General features: G+C 45.3%; 1 protein-coding gene across 4 annotated transcripts in view; it reads left to right on the top strand.

Annotated features, from left to right (window-relative positions):
• Positions 1 to 25,734, top strand: part of CHD6 (chromodomain helicase DNA binding protein 6) — a 2,307,824-nt gene that overhangs the window by 90,883 nt on the left and 2,191,207 nt on the right. For 3 of the 4 annotated variants that reach the window (XM_069652122.1, XM_069652123.1, XM_069652121.1), the window contains exon 2: positions 133 to 611. In XM_069652122.1, coding sequence (XP_069508223.1) covers positions 166 to 611 — 446 coding nt within the window. In that variant the 5' untranslated portion in view covers positions 133 to 165. The remainder of the gene's footprint in view (positions 1 to 132; positions 612 to 25,734) is intronic. The other variant, XM_069652124.1, reaches the window with a different exon arrangement.

Raw genomic sequence — 25,734 nt, 5'->3', positions numbered from 1 at the left:
GAGAACTTCTGTTCCATATGTAGTGTCTGAAACATTTATTTTGTCCTGTGTTCAGGCCAATGTCTACATCTGTGATGTGTTTAATCCAGTTATTTAGAACCTTATTTCTTCTTTTTTTTGTTTTGTTTACAGCGGACCGCTTTAAAATTGCTAATTCACTCTCCAATGTCCGATGTTTCAGTTCCATGTGAGCATAAATCTCAGACCACTAATGACCAGAAAAGCCTGTATTACCAGGTGAAAAATTCTAGCCTGACAAATCATTGTATCTTTCGGACAGATTGCTACACTGAGAATGAAGACAAGACCGATAATCAAACGCAGATAACTGCAAATGGGATGGAGGACAGTGGCGGAGGGGGCACCGTGGTAAAGAAGAAACGAAGGAAAAAGGAGCCAAATGATCGGGAGGCAGCATTAAAAGAAACTGCAGAGGATTCTAAACCAAAGAAAAAGAGGGAACGTAAGGAACTGAGATATTCAAGTGAGCCAAATAAAGTTAAAGAACCCAAACAGCTGAGGGAGCCCAAGAAATCCAGAAAACAAAGAGATGCAAAACAACAAATAAACAATAAAAGCATCAGGGAGCATGTCCCAAAAACCAAGAAAAGGTGAGCTTAATTTACTTATTCTATGTTAGACATGTACGTCTTGCATTTTTAAGGATGTATGACCGTTCACCCATTATTGTTGAAAGTTGTGTGATCATTATGCCTGATTTGTTGTCTTTCCTCTAGTGTGAGCCAAGATTTTAGATTGGTTAATATCTGGTAACCACCTGCAACCTCCATGTTCTCACAGGTTTTAGTGAGTTTAACAAGCAACTAAAAGGGGTCATTGTTGCACACCCTTGTCCTGGTGACAATGTTTGAGGCACATCATTGTTATTGCTGTGCACCCCCCTTCGAAGTTGCTTGAGCTGCTGAAAACAGAAATTGACATTTTCTTTACAGTGTGGTTCGGGCTAACCGTTTTTACCTGATTTTTGTAGTAGAGGTTTTGGGACTCAGTAGTGCATTTTGCGATTAGGTCCGCAAGGCTGTGGTTCTAGCGGAGCAGTGTTGTGTAACTTAAATATATATTTTAATGTTTATGAAATAATTTATAATGCATTTAGAAACGCAAAGCTTTGTTAATTGTTGGAAAAGGATAATTGAAAATGTTCAAAAAGATGCAAAAAAGACATACACATATCCAGCAGTCTGGCTTGGATGCATCATGATGAGGGTCTGTCTACCTTTTTTTTCGAATCAACCCACGGGACAAGTAGTGCACTAGTCTGGTTCAGTTTGCACTGTTATGTCACAGAAATTGGTCAAAACACTTCGCAATTTAAAAATAAAATATTTAAAAATAAAATGATATTTAAGTACCGTTTAATTACAAATATACTGTTTAATTACAAATAACCATTCCTTGACTGATGCATTACAATCTTTTTCAAAGCAGTAAACGTTCACTAAATGTAAGCGCCATATCAACAATTGTGTAACTGTTGGATTTAGTATTCACTTTTTTTGTCCACAGTACAGCAATATCTTAAGTACCAGACAGGAAGGAAATAATAAAATGAATAAGAAGAAAGCAAGGAGACCATAAAGAACAGACAAGGAAAAAAGAAAGGTGGTGCGAGTAAGCAAGGAGAGGAGTCCAGTAAGGGAGACAGTGAGAAAGAGGAGGATAAGAAAGGCGGCCATTGCTGATACTCCTTTCCAGGCTACTAATGCTCTCTTCAGAGGAACAAAGTTTGAGGAAAATGTTAGCAAAGCCATAGATTTCCAAAGCACTGTGCCCAGGTAGGCATTACTTGGCTTTTCTCCTTAGGAGAGGGTTATCCATAATAGCTTACAGTGAATACAAAGCAATGTTTGTATATAGAAGAATATTCATTTATCATATACTTGCCATTCTATATTATTCTGAGTAAATCTGAACTTTGCATATGTTGTTTTAAAGAGGTTTTCTGAGTTACAAGGTCTACAATCCATAAGGAAAACTCAAATTGCAAGCTAACATTTTGGGTTATTAGTAACTTGTTTTATTATGCTTAGAGCTTAAGAGCCGAGGGGAGCAAAGTTGTTGATATACCCAACTTGTACCCAACGTTGCTGCTCGCTCTCCTGCTCCCACACCCTCTGTCTCTCCTTACCTCAGTTTGTGCAGAAAACCTGCCAGTATCGCAGATGATATGATCTTGTGTTCATAGCCAAAGCTTGTAAGTCGAGCTATATAGACTTCCCTTCTTTTGTACCCAAATAAGCAGAGATCCATGTTCCATTGTGATAATGGGCCCTTGTGAAGATGAATGACATAATTTAGATCTGGACTTAGATTATTCGGATGCTTACCACCTGTAGGAAGTTTGCCCCCCCTGGATGTTAAGCCCTTGTAGGCGATTCCCCACATTGCCCCCTGTGTCCCCAGCCCATCTTGTTTTTGTGTCCTCTGGTTTAAATGCTGTTTAAATTGTTCAGCAAGGGCCTTCATGATATGGGGGGAGGGGGAGGAGGAGGAGGAGGAGGAGGAGGAGGGGAGTGTCAGTGATTCTTCTCCAATTCCTAAGCAACCTTGGTCCTCCGTGACCTTTCCTATATACAACACACCCCACAAGGGTTCCGTTCAGGAAAAGCACCTGATATTGCACACCTTAGCACCATCATTCATGATTGCCAGCTTTCTTTTCGGTCTTACTGGCATTATTTAGATGAATGCACCTTTTCTTCCCTCAAACTGCCACCACCACCACCACCTGTTACCGAACAAGTGAAGAGATGCACTGTGCTGTGGAGCAACATTTGCTTTCCGCCTGATTTAAATATGGTGGATGGGTTTTTTTAAGCGCTCGACTGGCATGTCAGCCCTTGCTTGTTCTACTCCAGCAGGGAAATAATATCTTGGTTATAATGATAAGCATTAGAAGAGTTAGGAAGGCATATGTTGTGAAGTGAGAGCGAAAAAGTAATACCCAGTCCTGTTTTGGCAAAAGAGCGACTAGGGACTACTAGTCGGAATCATTACATAATAATTGCATTAATCACGAGTGCTATTGAGGAGCAGAGGGCTTTGCAGTAGGTGTGCAGTCATTGCAAATCCTTGAAAATCCTGCTAGAACGGCAGTTCGAGAGACATCATTTACCTACTCGACCCAAGTCAATCCATGGTGATGGGTGACAATGCTAAGAAGGCTTTTTCTGTAAATGGATGCAATTCATGTTTGGCTCACTGCTGTCACCCAGAGGTCAGCCCCACATAGTGAAATCCTTGTTTCACATGTGGAGGGCAACTCATCCACCTTTCACTGGGAGTTCAAGAAGCATGGTGAGCACTAGATCTCTGAAACTGTGAATGAAAGGTATATTTATTTGCTGGAATAATTCTTCCAAAAGAACATGAGTAATTTGTCATGACTATGCCGCTTGAACACCAGGAGGCACCCATTGTAGACTAACTGGGACTTGACTATTCATCCACCTTGGCCAAGACCTGTTCATGTTCGTAAGTTTACATTCCCTTTGTAAGACATTGAAACTTTCCAACTTATTTCACAAACTACATATCCCACAATGCACCTTTTGGCAGTTCTCAATACCTGGTGATTACTATGCAGGAGTCTAAGAAATACAGTCAACAGGAGCCCTTGTCCCCGATAGGGAGGAGGTAGATTACCTTCAGTTGCTAACTAGACTCCTTGAGCACAGGATACAAATTGTGGATTCCTGCTTTGTCCTGTTGCTGCAAATACCAAACCTTACTCCATTCTATCCATGTGCCCACTGCCGTTTCTAGACCCTGCTTCTGTTCCAACCCTTTGCCTGCAGCACTGTCATCTGCTTTGAAACCCTGTGCATCTTGCCTGAAGATCCCTTGCTCCTGTGGCTACAGTACCCTTTTCGCTGTCTGCAGCCCTATGCTCACTGCCGCCAGTGCTCTTTTTCCATTTCTCCAGTCCTTGCTCTGTGACCATAATCCTCATCGGCAAAGTGTTTCTTTAATTCCAGTCCTAAATTTCATTGTCATCAGTCTGCAGTTCAGTCCTTGGTATTCTGTCAAGAGTTTTTGTGAGGAGTTTCGCTGTTCCCAGCCTATAGTTCAGTCTGCTGTCCTTTTGATTCCAGTTCATAATTTACAGTCGGCAGTTCCAGTCCTTTTGCTCTTCTTGTTAACTGTCTAGAGCCTTGCCTGATGTCCTATTCTTCGATAGATTTTGTCGCATTTTAGTATTGCTCATTGTACCACATCTGTTACCAGTCTGCCAGTTCCCGTTTAAGGGGGCAGTCACTTTTCAGTTCTTGCTTGGCACGTACACACTGTGGTCTTTTGAGCATTGTTTCCACATTCATTCCTTAGGGTCTAAGCTCAGAATGCGACTCCTGCTGCTCCTTTCCATTAACGTTCCGAGTGGTGCCATGTAATTGCAAAAATAAAGAGGCGATAGCTGCAAGGTTTAGAATGAATCTTAACCACTGGCATTGCTCTGGGCAACCCTCCAGACCATCGTTCTTCACCTGCCAAGTCATGACAGAAGTGGAAAGACCATATGCAAATCGGGCTTGGTCCCACCCCAACCTGCTCAGAAGGCTACAGTTTCCCTTGACCTTGTAGGGAGACGCCCCCCCTTTCTGCGTACATCCCAAGTGAGATCCTTCCATGCTGCTTAGTTGTATTCTCTGATGATTTAACTGCCTTTTAATGCCTGTCTGTAGTGTTTGCCTATCCTTTCTTGTCTGCAGGACTCCTTTCACTCATGTCTCTTGTGAGCTATTCTCCCTTCACCTTCGGGGGCATTGGTATACCCCCAAGCCTTTGACATCCACATTGAGGGGATTAAAACATCTGGTCTTTACAATTCCCCTAAAGCAAGGGGAAAGAAGTGATTGCAGCTAGGATGTATCTAAGACGTGGGGCGCCTATGTTCCTTGGCTAAATTGTTCAAGAAGCCAGCCAGGAGCTATATCCCTAGGATTACCAAGAAGTGAGCAGGGCCCTCTAGCGTTGGGTCTGAGATTCCAAGACATGAGCCGGGCACTATACCATTGAGACTGAGTGAATCAAGAAACATACGAAGCGCTATATCCTTGAGACACTGTAGTAGTTTAGATTATCCACGGGAAGTTAATTTGTCCTATAGTAGATCCTTCAGTCACTTTGAGATGACACATTCTGCCAGCCCTAGCGTAAAACATTTAGTGATTTCTAGTTTAATTAGCTTCAAACCTGCTCTCGATGCGCAAACCCATCCTAAAAAGTAAATGAAGATGTTGAACTCCAGTTGTGGCTCCTCTGTGTCACATGCACGGATCAAAATTCAGATTGGATAAGCAGGAGCTAAAAGCAGCTCCTAGGTTTCCGACAATAACCAGTGAGCAGGTGCTACCACTGAGGAACAAGCAGCTAGTACGTAGCATTCCACAAATCTAACTTCTACATAACATGCAAATGTAACATTTTGTTCATTATTTATGACCCTTTATGCTTTAAATGTCATATGTGTCCCAATGCTCATTTATACATTTTCCTAAATGCACAAAATGAATGTCACAGAGGTATGTTTGTTCAGCATTGGTTGCCTTGTGGAGACAAAAGTAGCTCCTGGTAGCTGTTGCTGTCAAGCGAACAGGCTCTTCTAGGCTACAAGCAGGAGCTAAATAGCTCCCAGCTCCCCTCAGTTCCGAACCCTGCACATGCTACGATGCCACAGCAACAGAGACCCCTCTGCGTTCAGTGAAGGAGATGGACTGATTTTGTCACAATACCGAGAACATTCGAAAGGTATATGCATCCAAGCATAGCCCATTAATTGCCATAATAGGCTTGCATGTCCTACAAACCTTCAGCAAGTCCCAAAAGGAAAGGCAATTTTGTCTTGCCCTGGAACCACAGGTCTTTCACCAGTCGGTGGCCTCTAGCCGAGCTCAATGCCTAGCTGTGCTTTCTCATCATGAGGATACCCCATTCCGAGACCCAAGTCTGCTGAAGATACATTGCTACACCTTTTCCCCCCTGCCTCTGACACCCCATGAAGTAATGTTGGTGCTCTCTCGGGCACGTGACCTAGGCCTCGATGAACAGTACAGCTTCTGTGCCCTGTCCACAAATGGTCTCTCACCGAATGACGTGTTTTACTTAGTTCATTTATATTTGACCTTTACACTCATTTAGTTTCACACTTAGTCCTCCCCAAACCAAAAGGCTCTTTTGTGTGTGTACATTGCTAAGTTATTGTGATTTATACCACGCAAGGAGAAAGAGGGGTTGGGTGGTGGCTAGGGAGAGAGGGGGAAAAGACTAGGAGTTGTGCTTAACTGCTGGCGTCGGTAAAACCAGGAGTAACTGGCGTCTGTGCGGGTGTGCTTTCTTAGTGGGTATTGATTTGTACAAGGGAGGCGTTTTGTTACCAGATGGGAGGTGTAAAGGTGTGGAGATAGGAGACAGACACAACAGTGGCATGGGTTTGGGCAAAGACTTTTATTCTTCAAAGAAAAGAAAGCGAAAACACTATCTTTCTCTGACTCGAAGAGGGGTTTCCCTGCCTCAACTAAAACACTACACAAATTGTCAGAATGTCTGGAAATGGAGTCCACCATCCAGTGTCAAAATCCTACTTCTATCCCTTATACTTGAAAACAAGCTAAAGTGGTTTACTGCCGTCTTGGTTCAGAAGAATGACACCATTCCTCTGGACATGTACAGTTCCATATAATTGGCAGTTCAACGAAGTTGGGGAATGTCTCCCTGCCCCTGGCCTTTCTCAGGCTGTTTTTCACAGTTCGACAAAATAGGGGCAACGTCTTCCTTCCCCATGCCTTTCTTGTGCCCCTGAAGAGCCCCTCCAGTGACTCAATTGGACAGACCTGGTATTCGACCTTACTAGGTACTGCGATGAAGAGAGCTGTTGGAGGACCTTGTCCTCATGCACAGTTGGACCCTTGACCCCTGTGTATAATTGGCTGGTTCTTCACAGTTCCCTGGTATACTCCCCTGCTAGGAATACTGTCTCTCCTCTAGAGGGTCCTTGACCCTATTGTCACGATTTCTAATTCTTGGGTCCCAGACACCTTTGCATTGATCTCTTTCTTGTTCCCAGGCCCCTTTTATATTGGCTTCTTGGGTCCTGGACCCCTGTATCTGTGTTTCTTTTTCTAGGGTCCCAGGCCCCTTTTATATTGGCTTCTCGAGTGCTCTCTAGGTCTCTGGGCCACCTCTGTACCTGCTGTATAGGCTTCCGTTCTCGGGCCTCCTTGCGTCTTCTGACGGTTCTTCTACCTTGTTTCCTGTTTGCGCGTTGCTGCACACGGCTCCCCAGCACTTCCTGGGAGCCCAGTTTGTGCGTACCTGCTGGACCGTCTTCCTCTGTGCTCTTCCGTGTGGAGATCCTCGGCCTCTTCCGGCCTCCGGTCCTCTTGAGAGCACGTAGGGACATCGTCTCTCCTTCTACAATGTCCTGGTCAGTAGCTGCAGGTTCAGCTCTTCCGTTTGTGCTGTGGTTGCCTTGCCTGCGATGCCTCCATGGAGGGACTGACAATATTGTTAGTCCTTCTTCCCTTTTTAAGTTCCATGGAACACACAAGCTAGCCTGCTCAATGAGATGGGTGAATATGCTAGGGCTTTGTCTAAAGAACACAGTGCGCGATATTTACAACCTCTGGAGTTCTTAATAGTAGGTTTGTAAAGAGTAAAATGGATTGCTGCGTATGTTACCAGCACTGGGACTCCCCTACTAGGCCCAGAGTGGTTACTGGTCAAAGGATTGGCTTTGCAAGTAAAAGGTTACGTGCACTGCCTACATTTATTCTATGAATCAATTTAGTTGAAGGTCAAAAACGATTCTATTCAGAGCCCGTAGCGAATTTTAATCAAATGCGAAACAGCCGACACGTGTTTCGACCACATGGGTCGTTCTCAAGGGAATGAACAGAAAATTGTTACAAAATGTTGCAAATCACATTGAGACAGAAATTATTTAGCAATCAAAAGATAGCACAAGATAAATAATAGAAAATAGGAATTACCAGTCATAACAGGTCAAGCAGAAAATGAAATGAGCGAAAAAAGCATACTGTAATACAGGGGTTGTGTTGAAGATAAACGGAGGCACAGATAAAAGAAAAATTGCAAAGAGCAAAGACACTGGTTACGATAAAATTCTAGTATCTGCAGTGCGAAGTTATTCACAAAGTTAGGAGTAGAAATCATTTGTCCAAGAAAAACACCTCGTAAATGTAATTGTGGGATATTGCTACAAGGGATGAGGTCATTTTAGAGGCATTATGAACGCTAAGAGGAGAAACGGCAGACCCAGTGAGTGGCGGGCAAGCATGGCCCAGTAATAGAGTAAGACTAGTCCAGGCAATAAACGCTGGTAAAAAAAATCAAAAGGCACTGTGGCAAAAAGAGTATTGACTGTGAAAGGAAAACTAGTCAAGGTGAAAATTTGTTGAAAGAGATATTGGAGGCGTAAAGTTGGTAAGTGGTTGTCATAAACGTACCTAGCTGGTCAAGTCGTAATATATAGGATGACATTGTCACAATAATATTGCTGGTTGACTCCTGACGGTGTTGGATATCCATATAAAACGGACTGGGTCGGTGGAAATAATACATGAAATGAAGTAAATGAACAATGAAATCGCGGATCTATGAACAATAGCACGTGCAGTGGTGAGGGTCGTACAAGAGAAAATAAAAATGCTCACCATGCAATTGCAAAGAACACAAGAAGTCACTGATACTGATTACCTTGTACTTTGTACAAGGTAAAAACGTTAAGTATTAAAGAATTAAAATAATTGAAAAGCTCAAAGACTCTGGTTCATAAAGTGTGAACTACATTTGGAGTTAATGGCACAAGAATTTCACAAAAGCGTAGAGACAAACTCACCGGAAAAAATGTTCATACAAAACATTGCAGAGTTGAGGGGAGTTGGCTTGTTCTTGGGTAAAGCGCCATGGGCATAGAGATACACTAGTGGGCCTATGCAAGGAAAAAAAAATGTATCAAAGAACTGACTATACCCACACTTAACTTTTTACCAAAAATCCATAAGCATTTTGATAAAATTCCCGAGGTCTGGCCCATAATGAGTGGCATTGCGTGGGCCACTGAAGTCATCTCACAGTATCTTGACGAAGTGCTCCAGCCTTTCGTGATCAAGATGAGTACATACTTGAGAGACAGTACCCAGGTCCTTCAACATCTGCAAAACATCGTATGGCACCCTGACTATCATCTAGCTAAACTTGACGTCACGACTTATATCAACCATGAAATAGCCATCCAGGCAGTTGATTTTACTTTTCGCAATTCATCTGCCTCATACCATTACCATATAGAAATGATTGAGTTTCCTGAGATTTGCTTTCACCAACAATGCGTGCATTTTTAATGGTACCTATTATATACAAACTAAAGGGCTGCCATGGGGGCTAAATTTGCACCCTGCCTGGCAAATCTCTTCATGTCATATTATGAGGAGACACATATATACTCAATAATCCGAACTAGAACAATCGACTCATTTGTTGAAAATGTTACATTGATGACGCTTTGGTCATTTGGTAGGGATCCCTAACCCCATTTGTTGATTTTGTGACATTTACGAATGACAATACCTTTGACATTACCCTTACTGGACACTCAAGCTCCACGGGAATTACTTTTCTGCATCTTGATATCTTTATTGGCCATGGCAAAGTGGAAACAAATCGTATCGGATGTACCTCTCATGTGATATATCATACTATGATATTACACTCCACTTGTCTACACGCATCGGCGACTTCACATGTTTTTTGCAATTGCATGGCAAGCATTTTTATCTTCTCTTGTATGACCCTCGCCCCTGCAGTTGCTATTGTTCATAGATCGGCGATTTCATGGTTTCTTTACTTCATTTCATGTATCATTTCCACCGACCCAGTCCGTTTTGATCTGGATACCCAACACTTTTAAGAGTCAACCAACAATATTATTGCAACAACGTCATCCTATATATTACGACAAAACCAGCCAGGTACGTTTATAACAACCACTTACCACCTTTACGCCTCTAATATCGCTTTAAAAAATGTTTCACCTCGACTAGTTTTCCTTTCACATTAAGTGCTCTTTTAGGCACAGTCCCTATTGATTTATTTACCAATGTTTATTACCTGGACTAGTCTTACTCTATTACTGGGCCATGCTTGCCTGCCCACTCACTGGGTCTCCCTTTTCTCCTCTTAGGTTTCATAATGACTCTAAAATTACCTCATCCCTTGTTTCAATACCCCACAATTACATTTACGAGGTGTTCTTGGGCAAATGATTTCCACTCGTAACTTTGTGAATAACTTTGCACTGCAGATACTAGAATATTATTGTAACCAGTGTCTTTGTTGCAATTTTTCTTTTATCTGTGCCTCCATTTACCTTCAACCCAACCCCTGTATTACGTTATGCTTTTTTCGCTTATTTCATTTTCTGACATAATGCATTTTTTGCTTGACCTGTTATTATGACTGGTAATTACTATTTTGTATTATATATCTTGTTATCTTTTGATTGCTGAATAATTTCTGTCTCAATGTGATTTGCAACAATTTTCTGTTCATTTACACAATGTACAGCCTTGAACGACCCACGTGGTCGAAGCACGTGTCAGCTGTTTTGCGTTTGATTAAAATTTGCTAAGGATTCCGAATAGAATTGTTTCTTTGACCTTCAACTAGATTGATTCATAGAATTAAATTTTAGGCAGTGTGCGTAACCTTTTACTTCCAAAGCCAATTCTTTGCTCAATGAGATGGTCTTCTGAGTTATTTATGATCCAGAACAACTTCGTCTCAGTACCTTGAGATTATTGTTCAATGGAACTGAACTAAAAGCAATGCTAGCTTATTTAAAAACATTTAAAAAAACACAAACAACAGTGGAGTTGGGCTAAAGATTCTAAAAGGGTACAGTCATGTAGGGATACTTAATCAACTTTATTCTGGCCTTTCCCTGAGTATGTACCACATCTACTCAAGAAAAGCCTAAAAACAGTGCTACCATCAACAGGCTTTGGTGATCAAGCACATACTTTAATGGCCCCTTCTTCGGGACCTAAAAGAGAGAGTGACTCCACGTCATCTCAAGAAACTCTTGGGGTTCTAAAGGTAATTATTGACTTCCACCCTGTTCTGTCAATGGACCTACAAAGGACAGAACACACAAAAATGGGACATATATACAGCCCTTAACTGGTAATGCTACTAATACCACATTCAAATTATAATTGCATTGCACAAAGCACCTGTAAACAAACCTAAACAGTCTGGAACACTAAAGAGGCTGACATCGCCTGCATGTCCTTATGTTAGGATTAACTTCTGCTTGTCCAAATGCAGCTTGCAGATCATTGGGCTTGCCATTGCCCAACACGGTCATATTGCTATTATATAAATGAAGTGTCTGTGTTAATAAGTGGGAATACAAACCCTTACAGACATTTAAGGTGAAAGATCTACCTTAAGGAGTGGTCGCGTATGCCTAAATCTGTTTCTCTTTTAAAGATTAAACCTTGTAATATTAAGAGCAAGTATTCGTTAAACTCAGAAGTTGTATTAACAAGAATAAGCATTACCCAAGCCAAGAGGCAAACCCTTTCTATAGTGAAGAAACCATGTTTTTAACTTCTCGACCTAACTGATGAAGTTGGTAAAGGTCCAGTGGCCTCTGATACAACTGTTTCATTGTTAAATGAGGTTTGAAGTTTCACAATACAGCTTCAAGGTAGCTACTGCAAAAAGATGATGTGAACAAAGCTGAGGACGGGAGCTGGGTACTTGTAAGAAGATTGAGCAAATAATCTGTAATGCTGAGACAGTTGAAGTGGAGAGAGTCAGTCTGGAAGCAGAAGCAGGTTATCCTTGTGGCAGTAAGGCAGCCAGACGAGTCAAAGAGGCTGCCCTCTTCCTCGAGTTTGGAAAGAAGAGTGCATTGCCTACCTGTAGAGGTTGAAATGTCTTGTCTTCAAAATGCCGAACCATCCTAAATTATAAAGTTGAAGTATAAATACAAGAACTATGGTGGTGTATAATACTGTTAGTGGATGTCCCATTGAAGTTGAATTGATATTTTATTTCGAATGGATTTGTGTCCTCCCACATATTGCTCATCTTATGATATTCATATCCTGCGAGCTTCGCTGCTTCGGAAAAAAAGAATTCTCAACAGAGGGCGCTGTGCACAAGGTTGTGGCATCGATGTCCCTCGATGGGCTCCGTACTGTGTCGATGTCGCCATCAGTATAAATAGCTCGTACTGCGCCCGTTGGCTTCAGTTCCGTTTTTCTGATTGTTTCGCTCTCGAGAACGACGCGCTTCGGAATTTTGTTCAGAAAATGTCGTCTTCCACCATTACTACACCCAAGACGGAGTTAAAAAAAAAAAAAAAAAAAAAAAAAATGTTTCGAATGCGTATCGAAAATGTTGATTACAGATCCTCACTGCATTTGTCTTTGGTACCTGGGTTCAGACCATCGAACCGGCGACTGTGGCTCCTGTCAGTCGATGACAGAGAAGGCCCTTTGTGAGAGGAAAGGTAAACTGGCGGTGGGGCGGGAAGCTTCCAAGCCCTCATCGAAGGCCTCGTCAAAAAAGCATAGAAAATCGAGCTTCTAAAGTATCGGATCGCCGTAAACATTCGAAGAGGTCTCGATCACAGTAGATCGAGACGCTCTTCATCTTCCTCTTCAAAGAAGGTTAAGAGTAGACCTAGATCTCCCTCCTCTTCCTCTGATACGTCTACCGAATTGGTAAGATGTCCGACTAAGTCGGATTCCCCAAGAAAATGGGATGAATTTAGAAGGAAGATGATGGTCTTTGAGAATGCGGCCTCGACCCCCCCCCCCCCCATCAAAGAAGCCTCAAAAGAGCCAGATCCGGTCGCTCCATTGGACTACACAGGGAAATCAGGAACTACGGTGGAAAAATCCAGTAGTAAAGGTGAACCTCAAATCTCGATTCAACGTCAAATCCTCAAAGATTCATTGAGAATCAAGTGTTTCCCTGACCATGATTAAAAAACATAAGTCTTTGACGCCCTCGACGATTCGCCGTCGACATCGAAGCCAAAGGCGTTTTCGACACCTTTTTGTGGAAGACTTCATCTGTGTCTTTCAAGACTCCTTCGATATCAGGATATTTACTCCTTTACCGAAGTCAGACTTCTTTAAGTCTGTGTCTTCTATATTTGAAGAAAGTGTCTCTGAGGAAGATGTTTCTCCTTTTGGAGTACAATATGGTACCAGAGTTTCCAGAAGAATTAATCGATCCAGAATCGAAAATGAGACCTGTGTGACACCCTTCACTCTGCTAGTGGCATTGATGTGTCACCAGAGCTAGAGTTTACAAAACCTGACCCTGCAGAACATGCAGATTCAGGGTACAGGAGTCTAATGAATAGGGCTGTTGAATACATGGGCTGGGGTAGAGCCTTACCCACTTTTGATCAGGATGATATGACTGATATACTTGAACAGGGCCCCCAGAAAGACCCAATGCTCCCCTTCCATAGGGCACTTGAGAGAACAGTGGGGAAAAAACTGGGAGGTTCCTAATGCTGTTGCTGCAGTCAACCGTAATTTTCCAAAAAAGTACAGAACTTCTAGTTCTGACCCTGATTACTTCAGTAGGCATCCCACTCCAGAAATTCTGTTTATTCAGGAAGCAACTTTGTCAAGACAAACAGCCTATCCATCTATCCCTCAGATAGAGAGGATAAGGATAAGAAGGTGGATGCTTGGGCCCGTAAGGTCTTTACCTCGGGTAGCATGGTTCTCAAGTCAACTGTCACCTGTAACCTGGCCAGGTTTACCCACACCCTGTGGGACTGTATTTCGGCGGCAGCTGAACATATTGCGGAATGCGATGAAAGGGATGGCTTCCTGAATATTGTCAAAGACGGAAAGGAGGCAATGGGGGAATGTCTCCAGTCTGGACTGGATACTGCTCATAATATCAGCAGTTCATGGCTGCAAGCAGTGTTGGGCAGATATGCGTGGTTGAGGAAGTCAGGGTTTGCACCTGACGTGCAAACCAGGCTACTCAACATGCCTTTTGATTGATTGAGGCTGTTTGGTAGTAAAGCTGATGAAAGCTTACAAAAACTACAGACCTCAAAAGCGGCGGCTAAATCTTAGCGCCTTTATGCAACAGCCTCAAACCTTATTTGGGCTCATCTTTCTGGAGAGGTCGTTCTTTTCGGTACTACTCCTCTTTTGGTAGAGGAAGAGGACGGGCCATACAAAGAGGCAAAAGAAATGTTGCTTGTGGTGGACGAGGAAAAAGTGCAAAACCAGCCTCAGGGAAGGCATCTTTGCCCTCTGCTGATCCTGCAGCCACCTCCAAGTCACTCGGAGGCCTTATCACACAAAACCCTGGTGGGAGGCAGAATCTCTCAGCATCTGAAAGATTGTCGGGGCATTACTTCAGATGCTTGGGCACTGGAGACAGTAGCTCAAGGTTACTGCCTTGCCTTCCTAAAAAGGCCTCAGGACCATCCACTCAAAATTCCAGATCCGGTCCTGTTGCAGGGTTTTTTAACATTGCAAGAGAAAGGTGCAATAGAACATGTACCTGTAGCGGAGAGGAACAAGGGTTGGTACTCCCCTTACTTTCTCATTCCAAAGAAGGACGGAGGATTGAGACCCATCTTGGACTTAAGAAACTTGAACAAGTTCCTCAGGAAGGACAAGTTCAAGATTGTAACCCTTTCTCAGATCCTTCAGGCTCTCCAACTCCAAGACTGGTTGGTATCATTGGACCTTCAGGATGCTTACTTTCATGTGCCAATCCATCCCAAGCACAGAAAATTCGCGGTTGGCGGTTCGCACTATCAGTTTTGAGTTCTGCCATTCGGGCTGACCTCCGCCCAAGGGTTTTCATCAAACTGATGCCGGTTGTGGCAGCGAGTCTCAGGAGAGGGGGAATTCACGTGTACCCTTACCTGGACGATTGGTTGATCAGAGCGCGTTCTCTCGAACAAGCTCTAGAACATCTGTCGATCACCTGTCACTTCCTTCCCAAACTGGGCTTCTCCCTCAATTTCAAGAAGTCTCCCATGATACCATCCCAAAAGCTCCAGTTTATCGGAGCAGTCTTGGATACTTCCTCGGGCAAAGCCTCGCCTCCCGAGGTGAGAGCTCTCCACGTTCTGCAGATGGTAACAAAGTTCCAGAATGCCCAACATCGGCCGGCCTTCGATTTTCTGAGGTTGCTAGGCCTCATGGCATCCTGAATTTTTTTCTAGTGCCAGAGACTCGACTGAGGATGAGATCTATTCAATGGGCCCTCCAACTCAGTGGTCCCAATTCTCTGGGAGTATGTCGGATCTTCTGCAAGTCCCGAGTGCAGTTGCTCAGGATCTACTATGGTGGGCTTGCAACGACAATATCCTCAAAGGAGAATCTTTTTGGCAACCATGGCCGGAGAGAACAGTAGTGACGGACGCCTCACTTACGGGGCGATCTGACAATCGGCGGTCATTGGTCTCCATCAGAGTCCAAACTACACATCAACCTTTTGGAGCAACAAGAGAGGAGACGTAGGATCACTACCACTGTGCAGAGAGGCAATGCAGCTGGTTCTGGACAATACGAGAAGGAATCTCTGTCGGCAGTTCACCTAGCTGGAGAGCAGAACAAAGTGGCAGACGCTCTGAGCAGGCAGAGCACAGTGTCCCACAAGTGGGAACTAGCTCAGGAAGTCCTTCTGGAGATATTTGCCCTTTGGGGAACCCCTCAAGTGGATCTGTTCGCGACCGTGGTCAACCGGAAGTGCGAACAGTACTGCTCAAGGGAATTTCCTCTGAGAGGAGCTCTAGGAGACGTGTTTGTGGTGGATTGGAAGTTCCAACTTCTGTACGCGTTTCCTCCAGTCCCTGTGATTCCTCATGTAATCGGGAGGTTGAGAAAGTTCGGGAAAACCATGATCTTAATTGCCCCGGATTGGGTCAGGAGGACGTGGTACCCGGACCTTCTGGACATGTCTATCTGCCCTCCAATATGTCTTCCGCAAAGAGAGGATCTTCTCTCGCAAGAGGAAGGTCAGGTTCTCCATCCAGAGGTCAAAACACTCAACCTTCACGCATGGTTTCTGAGAGGTTGAGATTTCAAGGATTCGGATCTTACGGACGACGTAATGGAGATTTTGCGTTCGGCCAGAAGGCCAGCAAAAAAATCCTTGTACCGGTGTTGTTGGAACAAGTTCAGTAACTGGTGCAAAGATAATGATGTGGACCCTTTTCAATGTGGCACCCCAATGGTGCTTTCTTTCCTATTGCATCTAGCCATTGTGGGGCTCCAGATAGGAACAATTAAAGGATATCTAGCTGCGCTGTCCATTTTCAAGTGCTCCTTGGAAGAGGTTTCTTACTTGAAAATTCCATTAATAATTCAATTCCTGAAAGGGATCACTAATGTGTACCCTCCAGTCCCCTTTCATGTCCCAACTTGGGATTTAAATCTGGTACTTGAGTTTCTAACATGAATACCTTTTTGAGCCTCTGCACTCCTGTCCCTTGAGGCTTCTAACATTAAAAACTGTCCTCCTTGTGGCCTTAACATCAGCCCGAAGGGTTAGTGAGCTACAGGCTCTCATGTAAACCTCCATATACTACTTTTTACAAGGACAAAGTGGTTCTTAAGTTAAACCATCTTTCTTACCAAAAGTAGTTTCTGACTTCCACTTGTCACAAAAAAATCATATTAGCAACTTTCTATTCTCCTCATTTGGGCAAAGAAGAGGAGAGATTGCATAGACTGGACCCTAAAAGGGCTCTCAGTTTTTAGATTTCAAGAATGTCACAATTGCGTCAGGATGACCAACTGTTTGTAGGTTATACGGGCTATAAATTGGGATTAGCGGTGACAAAACAGACTATATCCCGCTGGAACATTCTGGCTATAATTGAGCGCTACAGATTGGCGGGTAAGGACCCACCGGATGGGCTTCGAGCCCATTCCACTAGGTGGGATGGCTACTTCTGCATCTCTGAAGAGGGGAGTCCCTGCAGCAGATATTTGTTCACCTGCAACATGGGCATCAATGCATACCTTCATCAAGCATTATTGCTTAGATGCCTCTTCTTCCAATGAAGGTTTATTTGCCAAGGTGGTACTTCATTCCGTCCATGAGAAAATAATTAGTACTCCCACCTCCAAAATTACCACTGCTATGGGAGTCTATCATAAGATGAGGCATACGTGGGAGGACACAATCCATTCGAAGAACAACTGTAACGTTCTTTCGACTATGTTCCTCCCACCTATTCCTCATCGGCACTCCCATCCTACCCCGCAGTACAGTTTACGTTAGTTACACTTCCCTCTCTATCAGTCCTGAGGCACGCCTGGGTGTTCCTCGAATATTTCCTCGAAAAAACAGAACTGAAGCCAACGGGCGCGGCACGAGCTATTTATACTGATGGTGACGTCGACACGGTACGGAGCCCATCAAGGGAAATCGACGCCACAACCTTGTGGAATCCAAGGGAAGGGTAACTGGGGAGAACAAAACAGCGATCTTACTAGGCCCAGTGACATTGAGAATGCTCAAGTGCATGGGGAGGGGGGGGGGGTGAGTGCATGGACGGGGGAGAATTGGAGAGTGCAGAGCAAAGGAGAAACAGATAAATAATAATACATTAATAAATAATAAAGGCAACAAACAATGGTAGTGCAGCCAGCAAGTGGCAATTGCTGTTTTTCAGGCAGCATACAGGTAGGTCTGATAAGTGCAGAAAGAAAAAAAAGGGGTGACTGTATGGGTACAGATACAGACCCCAGTGTAAGGGGTGGCCCGGAGACAGTGCGGGAGGGTGGCAGAGTGAGCAGGTACCTGGGCCCGGAGGACAGAGGGTGGCCAGGTTCACGGTGCCGAGGGAGAACAGATCAGCAGGGGAAAGGGGGGCCAAGGCAGAAGCAAAGAGGAAGGTCTTGAGGTGCTTCCTGAACCAGAGATGGGTCTCCTCAAGTTTTAGGGTGGCAGGGAGGCTGTTCCAGAGGGAGGCCCCAGCCGAAGACTGTGCTCTACCCCAAGCTCGTTTCTTTGAAAAACGACTGACCCCGAGGGAGTTAGGAGCGAAGAGCCTTTGGCGCCAGGCTCATAACCATCATGAAGACCAACATTAGAATGGGACTATTTACTTGGGACTATTTAACTTGGGGAGGGTGGGGGGGTTCAGCCAACATGGAGGCACACACATAGCTCAGTTACAAGGAACTGAGCTATGCGGTCTAGTCTTTTGGGTGTGGCAGGCCTGGGATTACTTTACCTGGACTACTTTGGGTTTGGCAGGCCTGGGACTATTTTACCTGGACTACTTTACCTGAGACTATTTAAACCACACCCAAACAGCAGAACATGCTTTGCGTTATACTGCTGTGGGCAGCGTAACGCTCACCGTGTCCAGTTCTTTGATGCCAGCTTACCTGAAACCAAGGACCTGCAGAGAGAGAAGGAACACTACGAAACTTACCTGGAACAGTATCCTGTCTTCAATCCATCGCTGACTTTAGTTCCACTCACCTGAAGGTACGAACTCCATCATCTGGCACCGCATGCATCCTGGAATACCATAACCTGGAAATAGGAGAAAGAAAGACACCATGAGTAAACGCTTACTCACGTTTCCTCCCGAATGATGAAAAGCCACACAATTCTTACCTGGGTAGTCATCTCCTGGTCAGTATCATTGCTGGAACATTACGGCGCTCGGCGAGGAACATCGCAACCTGCAAGGAGAGAAAAGACACAGGTTAGCAATACAAAAGGCGAAACAGCGCATCGCGCATTACTCAACTGACAGCATTGCGCACACCGCGCTTTCACCTACCGGCCCATGCTCATCTTCAAACTGCATGACAACACCAAAATACTTTTCCATACCTAAGAGGAAAGAAGCAAGACATTATTATTGGAACTAAGAGGAACATAAGAACTGCATATAAAGACTGTAAAGCAGCAAACCTACAGAGTCGCAGCAGGCCTGGATTCCCACAGGGGGCTTGCACCAGTGAAGTAACTTGGTCGCTGCTTGCCCCCCACATCTACACGCCCCTGCCACGTGGAGCAGGACGGAGAATCCACCTCTTATAATAGTAAGGTGAGGAGAAGGCCCAAGGGGGGAGGAAGGAGTTGAGGCCAATGGAGGTGGGAAAACATAAAGACAATCTGGTATTGAATCCAGCTCTCCTATATTGCACACCCATCTTTAACCAGAGGCCTTACCAAGGGACTGGGAGAGGGTTCCTGAGTGCAAATCATCCAACCAGGGCTGGGTGGCGTCCCCGTGGATACCAGGTGAGCGTAACAGTAAACTCCTCTAACTTTGACAACACCCCTTTCAAAAATCCATCCTGGTCTGTATTTGGTGCATACACTGTAGCCAGAGTAATTTCCTGGTCATCGAGGATAACATAAAAAAATACATACCGCCCTTCCTTATCTGCCAGGGATTCCTGCACCTGAACTCCCATCTATCATGAATCGCTATTAACAGAACCACCTTTTTCTCCCCCACATTCGCCTGATAGAGTTCAGAGTAACCCCTAATTTCCATTTATCTTTGTTGCTTATGTGTCTCTTGATACATAAGAATATCTGCATTTTCTCCCTGCAGAAACTTTTCCACTTTTTTCCTCTTGATGGTGGTGTTGAGTCCGCTTACATTATATGTGAATACCTTTTAGGGTTTTCATCTTAATGATTCTTTCCCCATCCCTCTTCCCCCTTGCTCTCCGTTCCTCATCCCATTTTTTTCCCCACTACCAGCTTCCCCTATGCTATCCCCTACCCATTCCCCTCCCCCAATCCCCAACTAACAACTTGAATCCCCAACTTGTTCCCCCCACCCTCCCTTTCCCTTACCCTGAGGAGGGCTCAGGTTCCTAGGATCACTCGGACGATGGGTCCACGGTGCCTGGCCCTCATAAAATCCCAGAGAAGTCGGTGTGTGGACTATTAACCCCCAAGTAGAGATTCCAATTCCCCCCCCCCCCTCCTCTGCCTCGGCCGCTCCGGACACAAGCTACATGATAACTTGTATACATTTTACCCCTCTGCTGGGCTTCATCGTAATTCTGCTTTCCCGCCTGGATCTGTCCATCTTGCTGCATTACATTTCAATCCAGGACCTTCGCTTCTCCTACACATCCCTTTTGTCATTCTTAGACCATGGTGGTTGCTCCCCATTGTTTAGCCCAATACAGTTGTTAAATTGGGGATCACCTGCCTTATTATTTCTTGTCTCCACCCTTGCCTTTTTTTGAAACTGTCTATCACTGCCCCGGCCCCCTTCGCCAGGTTTCTCTTCTTTGTGAGCTTCCACACCCTTATGTATCTTCCTCAAGCAGATCCAGTGTTCGTGCTCCTTGGTCACAGGTTGAAATCCTATGTTGACACTCTTCCCACATAAACAGGAGGCCGAATGGGAATGTCCACTTGTACCTAATTTGTTTTTGTGCCAGAAATCTCCCCACCGGGCCCATCTCCCTCCTTTTTCTGTAACGTGGATTGGGTTAAATTCGTAGCATAGGTATAGCAGCACTTCTATTCCATTGACATTTGTTGAGCCCATTAATGTCGCCGCGCTTTGAATCTGCTCTTTCTGGGTATAAGATGTCATCGCCACTAGTACATCCCTTGGGCGCGAGCCCGGTTCCATCTTCGTGGGCCTGCCCGATGTATCCGTTCTATCTGGACTGGTTCCACCTAGCTAGTTGTCAAGATGTCTGCGAAGCAATCGACTCTGATAGGATCTGAATTCTAATGTTGGATCTCTGGGATCGATTCTCCAAGTCCTCGCATTGGATTTCCTGACTATATGTCAGACAGGAGACATTCCAAAGCTTCACCCGTCGCGCTGCAGGCTCCTGAGCAGTCTCCACGTAAAAAGAGAGCGTCATCTGATGCCTCTGCATCAGCCTCCCCCACCACGTCGGGCCTGACTCCTCCAGGGGACCCGGATACGGCTGCGGGAACGGATACGGCTGCGGGAAACAAGGAATATGAGGACTTGGTCCTGGTGGATGATGAATCTCCACATTTGGATGCACCTCATATTTTCTCCACCGGGCGAGGTGGGATTGTTCCACTCCATGATCTCCAGGCCCTCCGAGCTGTTCCAGCTGGTGCCTGAGGAAACCAAGAAAGTGGGTTTCTTGTATCAGCAACGAGAATCCAAAAGGAAGACTATAATGGCAGTACCCTTTCTGGATGACATTTGGGAGGAGGGCCTTGGGCCTATGAAGAACCCATGCCCGACTCCAGCCAAGTGAGAGGGGTTGGAGAAGTAGTACAGGGTGCCGGACTCCGTGCCTGAGGTCTCAACCGTCGCCGGACTCGGTAGTGTCGGATGCCGCAAGGAAACGTTTGGTTACCTTGCTTCATCATCAGTCCCCCGGACAGCGAGGGAAAGAAGATGGACGCCATGGGGAAGAAAGTAATTTACACGGCAGCATCCACAATCAAGGCAGGAAACGCCCTGGCTATCTTGGCCTGGTACGACAGGGAGCTGTGGTACAAGCTGGGCCTGATCCTGGAGTTCCTCCCCGATGACAAGAAAATGGAAACTCTCGCCCTATTTTGGGAACGGGAAGTGTTGTCAGACCATTCCATCACAGTAGCAGTGGACATTGCAGACCTGGGTTTCCGGCAGATGGGGAACAGAGTCTGCCTTTGTTGGCAGGGATGGTTGAAAGACACTAAATTTCGTCAGGATGTTCATGCAAAGCTGCTGGACATGCCTTTTGACAGCGAGAATCTGTTTGGGAAGGCCGTCGATGAGTCCCTCCAAGCTATAAAAATAGATACGGAGACTGCACGTTCCCTTGGCACCCATCAGCAGCATTGCTCGTCTTTTCGCTCCTCCAGAGGAAAATCGAGCAGATTGTCCAAAGGTTTCTCCACATCTTACAGGCAACCTCCCCGATCCTCCACGCAGGAAGCCTACAGTTGCCACTCCCAGCCCTACGGTAGTGGAGGCCAGGGTCGTTGTCGCCTGCAGGGCAAGGCCCCGGCGCCCAAGCAAGCCAGAACTGGCCAAGACATCGGGCCCCCACTCTTGCACCCCGGTGGGAGGCTGGCTAACAAAGTTTGTCAGCGAATGGAAAAAGATCACCACGACAGATGGGGGCTGGACGCTCTCGTCCAGGGGCACACCTTGGAGTTCCAACGCAGGTGCCCTTGTATTCACCAGTTCCCCGACAGGATCAGCACATTCCTCAACTCCTAGCAGAAGTGCGAGCCATGTTACAGAAAGGGGCGCTAGAGCTCGTTCCCCAATGGCTCTGGAATCTATTCCAGAGACTTTCTGGTAAGAAAGAAGACAAGGGGTTGCAGACCCATCTCAGACTTACGCCGCCTGAACAAGTACCTGAAGTGCCAAAAATTCAGGATGGTAACGTTACGTGCTCGGCCAACTGGAAGAAGGGTATTTCTTGATGTCATTGGACCTGGAGGACGCTTACTTCCATGTCTGCATTCACAAGAAGCATTGAAAGTTCCTACGGTTCATGGTGCAAGGTCAACACTACCAGTTCAAGGTCCTACCATTCAGCTTGAAATCAGCCCCAAGGGTGTTTACAAAATGCCTGGCCCCACTGGTGGCCCATCTGCATCTGCAGGGCATACACGTAAACCCATAACTGGACGATTGGCTGATACGCGTGTGCTCTCGAAAGCTGCCCGACGAGTGTACAAAGGAGACCATCTGACTACTGACGGAGCTGGGATTCTCTGTGATCAATCCGAAGTCCTGCTTGATGCCATCGCAGAACGCACAGTTCCTCAGTGCTAAACTCAACAGTGGCTTGCCAGGCGCCGCCCTCGGAGGAAAGACTAGCAGCCATTCAAGGGAAGGTACAACGACTCATCCGCAAAGACAGCCACTTTACAGGCCATCAAGTTGCTGCTGGGCATGATGTCGTCCTGCATCTACCTCATCCATCTCTGGAGATTGCAGATGCAACCCCTACAGGAATTCTTGGGTGCGTGTTGGATACAAGTGTCCGGAGGTTTTGCGGACAAGATCCCTCTCAACAAGGAGTTCCGGCGGGCTATGGCATGGTGGTGGGTGCGCTCCCACATCGCCCAGGGAACGGGATTTCAAACCCACCTTACCAGGATATGGTCACCACAGACGCCTCTCTGGAAGGTTCGGTGGCTCACACTAGACATCTGCATGCCAGATGTCTTTGGCTTCCAGAGGAGAACGATCTGCATATTAACATCCTGGAGCTACGTGCAGTGTTCTGTGCCCTCCAGTCTTTCCTACTGTCTCTGAAGGGCAAGGTGGTGAGTATCTTCAGACAACACCACTACCATGTTCTACATTAGGAAACAAGGGGGCACTCTGTCCCCTGTGCTGTCTAAGGAAGCTCAGGAACTGTGGCACTGGGCCATCGGACAGGGGGTGTTCCTAGTCCCTCTTAGCCGGGGTGGCGCCAAGGACTCCATTGCAGACTCCCTCAGCAGGGACATGCACATCTGTCACGAGTGGGAGCTTCATCAGGATCAGGTGGACCGCCTGTTCGTCAAATGGGGCAGAGCCCTGATCGATCTTTTCGCCATGGTGGCGAACTCCAAATGCCAGAAGTCTGCCAGCAGATTTCATCAACCGAGGATCTTGTGGGACGTGTTCTCCTTCCCATGGGAAGGCCTGTTGGTGTGCGCTTTTCCCCCGTTTCCCCTCCTGCTACGTGTCAGCACACTCAGACAGTGTTGTTGCAAGATGATATTCATCGCCCCCGTGTGGCCGAGACAGATATGGTATCTGGACAAGCTCAGAGGGCGTCGCCTAACCCTAGTAGACGTATTGTGTTCACGATGGCAGCAGACAAGACAAAGAGTTATGACGCAAAATATGTGGAAGAGCTATTAGCACAAGCTTCCTTTTTTTCTGAGGAAGGTGAAGGACCTTTGTCGGTTAACCTTAGCAATTGGGATGAATTAGTACAAATGAAGAAAAGGCTAATTTCGTACAGAATTGCATGGGTCTATAATGATTGAATACCTACGTCAGGTACCCTCCCAACTGGTTTAATTGTACGGAATGAACCACGTTTATTTCTGTACAACAAAGATTTCATCATACAATGGAGCTATATAGCCAACAAGTGTGGCAGAGATTGGGTAATCCTGATAATAGATACGGCAAGAGAAATTACTTTAAAAATCACAGGAGACCTAGACAAAATGGGAGAAGCCATTAAGAAATTGGTACCGCTCGACACATATAAAAGACGTCTGGAAGAAATCACACGGGAAATAACAGTGTTTAAAAGTTTTTGTACGAAGGATAGAATCGCACGGATGAAAAAGGATTTAATACATTTTTCACATGAAGAAGCGTATCCGTACACTAAGGAGGGGTACATACCCCCAGGAATACAACAACAAAGGACATATGGACAACAAAAACAAAAAAAGGAACGGATATACATCATATAGTTCAGGCAGTTCTAATGACGGCAGCTTCCATAGTGGACAAGGCCAAAGACCCTACAGTAGTAGAGGTAGACAACAAAGAGGAAACTTTCGCAATAGGAGAACACCAAGAAGAGGAGGTAGGAATAACCAATACAATACAGGCCCACCACCACAGCAACAACAAACTTCAGCATCCGTGGTTTCTTTTTTGGACGAGCGAGAGGAAGAGAATCAGTGGGCAGCTGAGGAACGAAGGACCCAGAGCAATGTCCCCTATTAGTCAACTTTTCTAGTTATGATCCCAGCACTGTTGAAATGACAGTTTTGAACCTTGGTCTGGGTTTTGTCCCTACCACGCATTATGACAAATTCCAAACTAGAATTGAGATTGAGCAGCTCCTTCGGAAGATTCATCTTAAACAGTACTTCATGGACAAAGAGTCTGAGAAAACTGTCAATGAGAGTGGATTGAAAAAGAAATCTTATTTCGATCCCCCAGTAGCCAGTTATACTCCTGAAGCAGTGGTATTTGCTAATAGAGTCTGGCACGACTTGAGTATCTTGGAGAAAAAGGACACTCCATGTAAATTTCAGAATTTAAGTTACATCGAGACGAAAGCTATAACATCTTTGGCTAAGAACCAGAGTATTATTATCCGTAAAGCAGACAAAGGAGGGGCTGTGGTGCTTCAAGATAGGTCAGCCTTCATTGAAGAATGTAAACGACAGTTGTGTGACAGTTCTTACTACCCTGCTGAAGGATGATCCCACCGCAAGACTATCAGTACTCATCAGAGAAAAAGTCGAGAAAGCACTTGAAAGGGAATGGATTTGTAGACGGGAATATGATTATCTCATCATACCTCGACCGTCTGTCCCGAAATTCTATACCTTACCTAAAATTCACAAATCGTTGCTCAAACCCCCTGGTCGTCCGATTGTCTCAGGTACAGGGTCACTGCTTGAACCGCTTGCGAAATTTGCTGACAAATTCCTGAAGCCGTTTGTCCTCAATATGTTCTCGTACTTACAGGATACTACCGAAGTGATTAACAATGTAGAACATATGTCCTTCGATCCGGGAACTCGATTGTTAATAAGTCTGGATGTAGTGGCATTGTATACGTGTATACCCCAATAGGATACATTGGAGGTATTGGCGAATGCACTACTAGCCAAAAGAAACTCTGGGGCGACACCTAATAGTTTTATTCTGTGGTGTGCTGAAATGGCCCTCACCGAAAATTATTTTATGTTTGACAATGAATTGTATCATCAAATTCA

This window comes from Ambystoma mexicanum, chromosome 3p (genome assembly GCF_040938575.1).
Source record: "Ambystoma mexicanum isolate Mex_15411 chromosome 3p, UKY_AmexF1_1, whole genome shotgun sequence".
Lineage (NCBI taxonomy): Eukaryota > Metazoa > Chordata > Amphibia > Caudata > Ambystomatidae > Ambystoma > Ambystoma mexicanum.
The sequence above is the reverse complement of the archived record's forward strand: the minus strand, read 5'-3'. Positions and strand labels throughout refer to the sequence as shown.